The 5420-nt window shown below is 32.8% G+C and overlaps 1 protein-coding gene across 2 annotated transcripts; it reads left to right on the forward strand.

The window, feature by feature from the left end:
• Positions 1-1440: 1440 nt before the first annotated feature.
• LOC140967917 (mRNA cap guanine-N(7) methyltransferase 1-like) lies at positions 1441-5420 on the forward strand. 2 transcript variants are annotated; one of them, XM_073428702.1, is made up of 13 exons: positions 1441-1699; positions 2208-2347; positions 2542-2610; positions 2702-2773; positions 2998-3099; positions 3513-3569; positions 3873-4011; positions 4228-4292; positions 4374-4424; positions 4565-4627; positions 4726-4849; positions 4943-5004; positions 5075-5420. In XM_073428702.1, the coding sequence occupies exons 1-13, from the start codon at positions 1621-1623 to the stop codon at positions 5174-5176; spliced, it is 1125 nt and encodes a 374-aa protein (XP_073284803.1). In that variant the 5' UTR covers positions 1441-1620; the 3' UTR covers positions 5177-5420. The 2 variants fall into 2 exon arrangements, with proteins under 2 accessions (XP_073284803.1, XP_073284804.1); XM_073428703.1 differs by having other exon boundaries at positions 1450-1699; positions 2217-2347.

The raw sequence follows: 5420 nt of genomic DNA on the forward strand, positions 1-5420 counted from the left end.
TAGCTAATTGGAGGAAAAGACAAAAACTTGTGTGAGACGGTTTCAAGGGTCATATTTTGTGAGACGGATATCTTATTTGGATCATTCATGAAAAAGTATTACTTTTTATGCTAAGAGTATTACTTTTTATTGTGAATATCGATAGGGTTGACCCGTTTCACAGCTAAAGATTCATGAGACCGTCTCACAAGATATCTACTCATTGGAAAATTGACTTAGATGGCAAGTGAATGACATTGAATATAGATATCTTGTTTGAGATATTGAGAGCCTTTATATTTTGGATATTAATATTACTCCATTTCTGGATCCACATGTATTCCCAACAATACAACCACTCTCTCTATTTCACAATATTCTAAGCACAAATTATGCGACAATTCATCGATCGAGGCATGACTCGATAATATAATATAGCCAAAAATGTGTACACATCGATCGTGTGTGTTGATTTTTTTTAAAAAAATTTAACTTCGTTATGTTTCAATATAAAATTATCATATATAAATATAAAACTATAAGACGTGTACACAGGAATTTAATATTTATCTGTTTTAACGAATGATCTTAAATTTTCTAACTGTATCGATCGATGTGTGCACACACAAAATTCTATCATATGCTAGTTCAGGACCCAAACCTGATCGAATGGAATTTTTCGGGTGGTTGGTTATCTGTCGGGTTCGGGTTACTCAAACCTTATTATTCTTAATCGGGTCGAGTTTCGGGTAGTAAAATGCTACCCGAATTACTTGATTAAGAATTTTAAAAAAAAAATTTTAATGTTAGTTTAACTCATTAGTGACTTTGAATTATAGTAAAATTTAAACGTGTACATTAAATCTAAATAGAAAATTTCAATATTCATAAAGTTTGACATTAAATATGATTTATAATTTCATACTTAAATACGACTATTTTTTCTTGAGCTTTCAAAAATGTATATTCACTTTTGGATTTATATATTTTTTTTTCATTAGATATGATTAAATAAATTCATCCTATATATTAACAAAAAAACATATTATTTCATCTTTAAGTTAAAAATAATATTTATTTTTTATCATAAATTTAAAATTGTATAATTTTACAATCTTACAAGAGTATGACAATTTGCAGCACAAAGAAAATAATTGAGCTAAGAAATTTATAAAAAAAAACTAGCGAACATCATGCCATGATTAATTATTTTGGTTTAAATATGTTAAAAAATCAACTCAAAAAGAAAAAAAAATATATATATTGAAATTTTGTTCGGTGAAAAAATAAATATTAAGATTAAAACACATCTACGAACTATCCGACCCGATTAAGCGGGCAATATCAAAAAATGGGTCGGGTTGGATTTGGAGAAACATTATCCACAATTCGGGTCCGATCTACCGACTGAACGATTTACTCGACCCGCGTGCATCGGGCGTTCCCCACACGTTCCTTTATTTTTCTTCGATAATTCATTCCGCCGCACAACAAAGATAAAATATTTTCTTGGAATCTTGTTTCCAATTTCTACAGCACAAAACCCTGCAGTAATTTTTTCCCCGAGTTCCTGATTTAGTTCTAGTTTTTCAGATCGATACAATACATATAGTTCTCATTAATCTATATATATATACACACATGAAGCGTGGATATGATGAATCTTCGTCGTCGGGTCTTCTTGGACCTCCTCAATCCAAATTTAAATACAACCCCGAAGGTATTTTGTCTATTTTTTTAGGTTATTTGTTTCTAATTAGATTAAATGATTTTAGCACCGTCCAAAAGTTCTTCTTTTTCCTTTTTTTAGGCAAATTTAGTGATTATGCAATTTTTTTGGGTTCTGCTCAATTCTTTTGGTTTTCTGCTTATTCGAGACTCACCCGAAGTTCCTCTTTTATTTCAAGAAAAAATGTGATTACGTAAGAATTATGGTGTTATCTTGTTTGATTTTAATTGGAATACTGGTTATTAGAAAGTTTGGAACTTTTTCAAACTTTGGCGGCTGATAATAGTCAATTGAGCTTGAGGTAGTGAGAATCGTTTATTAGTTTTTTGCTATGTTATTTATTTTTTGGGTATTCAATATAAAAAAAATATTTAAGCTCAAACAAATGCTGGAGTTAAGCTAAGGGTTTATTTTATGGGTTTTGCATCATTCCTTTTCTTCCGGGGATTGGAATTAGAAGATTATTTTGTCAGCATTTCATTTTACATTTGTTGTTTAGGCGATGCAGAATTTTTAGAGGATGAAAGTACTAAGATATTTGCAAGGAAAGTTGCTGATCATTACAGTGCAAGAACGAATCAGACATTGGAAGAACGGGAAGCGAGCCCTATTATTCACTTGAAGAAACTCAACAACTGGGTATTTGTTGAGCTCAAATTGTAAACTTCATTTGTGATCATTGATACATTTTACTGTTTTTTAGTTATCCCATGAATCAATTCAGAGCAAATGTAGTAACTCTAATGAAGTTATCTGTTTTTGTAATCCAATGCAAAGCTTGAAACCAGAGATCTTGTGTTGTATCGTTACTCATCGCCTGTCCTACTCAACAGATAAAGAGTGTCTTGATTCAGCTATACACAAAAAAGGGGGATGCAGTTCTTGATCTGGCTTGCGGAAAGGTAGAGATTGAGCTGAATACTATTAGATTAATTTGAATTATGTTTACTTACGTTTTCCTTCTGAAATTTTTGTGTCTTATATTTTTACCAGGGCGGTGACCTTATCAAATGGGACAAGGCAAGGATTGGTTATTATGTTGGTATTGATATCGCTGATGGTTCGGTATGTTTTTCTATTAATTAATTTGGATTTTTAACTACTTTGGGAATGTTTTCTTTCAATAATAAGGATTATGTTATCTACTTTGCAACTTTTATTTTTATATTCTTGGTTAAATTTATATAGTTTCTTGGTAGATTCATAGGTTGTCAAAAGTGAGATCAATGTTGCTAAATACTCATAGATTATCATCTATTTGATATCATGATCCCTGCTTTGTTTAACAGATAGAAGATTGCCGCACACGATATAATGGTGATGCAGACCATCACCAGCGCCGCAAGAAGTTCTCCTTTCCTGCCAGGCTCTTATGTGGAGACTGCTATGAGGTAGATAGCAAATAGCTGGTTTAAAATTTGATTTTCACATATAGATGCTACTAAACATGTATATAATTGATTGATGTTGATAGCAGCAATTTTCACTGCTGGTCTGTGGCTGCCTATGTGACGTGTTATGGAAATGTAGTGTTTGGGCTATTGTATGGTTTAAAAATATTGGGGTCATACCATTATTATGAGCGATATTTTTGGTATATGGGCAACCGCTCGGCCCTGCAGTATGTAATTCTTGAATTTTCAGTGGATGGTTTCTTAATACTTGTACAAATTAGATCAAAATTATATAGTTAATGAGTTGATAGCTTATGGCCAAGGACAATGCCAACACAGCTGAGGTTACTAGATTTGCAATTAAACTATGCAAATTGTCATTTCAAGCTATCCATCTCTTTATATCGTAGGTTCAACTGGATAAAGTTTTGGCAGATGATGCTCCATTTGATATTTGCAGCTGTCAGGTGAGGAAGTTACTTCTTAGGCCCCCTTTATTAGACAATTTTACTCAAGCCATTGTCCTATCTCTGCTCCCACATTTTTTCCTTAAGAAATATAATTAAGTGTTTGTTAACTGCGAATTTGAATATTACAACCATTTAAAAGTTAAAAGGTCTAAGGTATCGGCTCTGTAATTTTGTATTCCAATTTTTAACAAAATGATCTGAAAACCTTGATCACTCGCAAATTTTACAAACGGTAATTGTAAATTATAATATTAAATGTGTATATTTGAATTTAAAGAGTCAAAAGTTGAAATAGTGCAGTTTGCTTTGCATTACTCATGGTCTACTGAGGCACGTGCGCGGCGAGCCTTGGCTAATGTATCAGCTTTACTTCGACCTGGGGGCATCTTCATCGGAACAATGCCAGATGCCAATGTTATCGTAAAAAAGCTTAGAGAAGGTTTGGTTTGTGCAAAGTTAAAATTTTTGCGTGCACCTAACTTGGAAGCAAATATCTCATAAATATTTGATTTTATTGTTCATGTCTGTTCAATTGATTGTTGAACTTAAATGTTACCCTATATTTTTAATTTCTCAGTTGATGATGATTTAATGGCAAAGGTGAGCAAGTTTTGAGTGGACGTTTTGTTAACTGACCTTTCAACATTCTATGCAGCTGATGGACTGGCTTTTGGTAATAGTGTGTACTGGATACGTTTCGATGAAGAATTCGGAAATAAGGTGAATTTACATGTTATCGAAAAAAATTTTTGAAACATCATGTGGATTACTGATTGTTTTTTCCATTTTTGCTTGTTCCAGAAATTTAAATCTTCAAGTCCCTTCGGAATCAAGTACAAGTTCCACCTTGAGGTATTTTATCCTTTGCCACATTTTTTGTAATTATTTTATTTTTTGACACAATTTTTTTAATCACTTTTTAAGTACTATAAAATAATCGTGAAGCAGAATGTAGTCCTTTTATCATTATAATAGGCCATCTCCTTTTGCAGGATGCCGTTGATTGCCCCGAATGGATTGTCCCTTTCGACGTGTTTAAATCATTGGCTGAAGAGGTCTTAATATTTTGCTTATGGATTACTTGTTGGTATTTCTTTTCAGCTACACAACAGTCTTATTCTCATGCCTTGAAAACACATTTTAAATCCTGCAGTATGGATTCGAGTTGGTTTTTGTCAAAAACTCACACGCATTTGTGGATGAATACATGAAGATACCCGAATATATTGAGCTCATGCGAAGACTCGGTGCTTTGGGTGATGGGAAAGAAGACCAAAGTCAGTTCTAACATAAATTACGACTAACATTCGAATATCCCATTTACTTTTATACTAATTCCGCAAACAATATACTTTTAATCCTTGCTTCAGGTACATTATCACCAGATGAATGGGAGGTGGCCTACTTATATTCAGCCTTTGTCTTGAGAAAGGTGAACAAAATTATACGCATAAATCAATAAAAAAACGTAAACTGTAATTATCTGCCTGCCTTTCTTTCAGCGAGGGCAACCGGAACGAACTCGAACGACAAGTGGCAGACGGGACAAAGGTAAAATGCATCTGCTGAAGCAGGATATTATGAACATCAGTGATGAGGTCTAATTTTATGATTAATTATTTTTTTAAAGATTCAATTGCCATAATCTCAATGGAATAAAACATTGAGGATTCCTTCGTCTTAGAAAGGCTGATGAAGCATGGAAATATAATTTGTACTCCATGCGAATTGTGTTTGAATATTTCGAAATCGGAATAAGCTGCCTCTTTTGTCCTGCAGCTTATGGGACATCCAGTCCCAAAATGTAACCATATATATTTACTTAAATAACCATCAATTTTAACAATA

Source organism: Primulina huaijiensis, unplaced genomic scaffold, assembly GCF_012295235.1.
Source record: "Primulina huaijiensis isolate GDHJ02 unplaced genomic scaffold, ASM1229523v2 scaffold29567, whole genome shotgun sequence".
In the NCBI taxonomy this organism is placed as follows: Eukaryota; Viridiplantae; Streptophyta; class Magnoliopsida; order Lamiales; family Gesneriaceae; genus Primulina; species Primulina huaijiensis.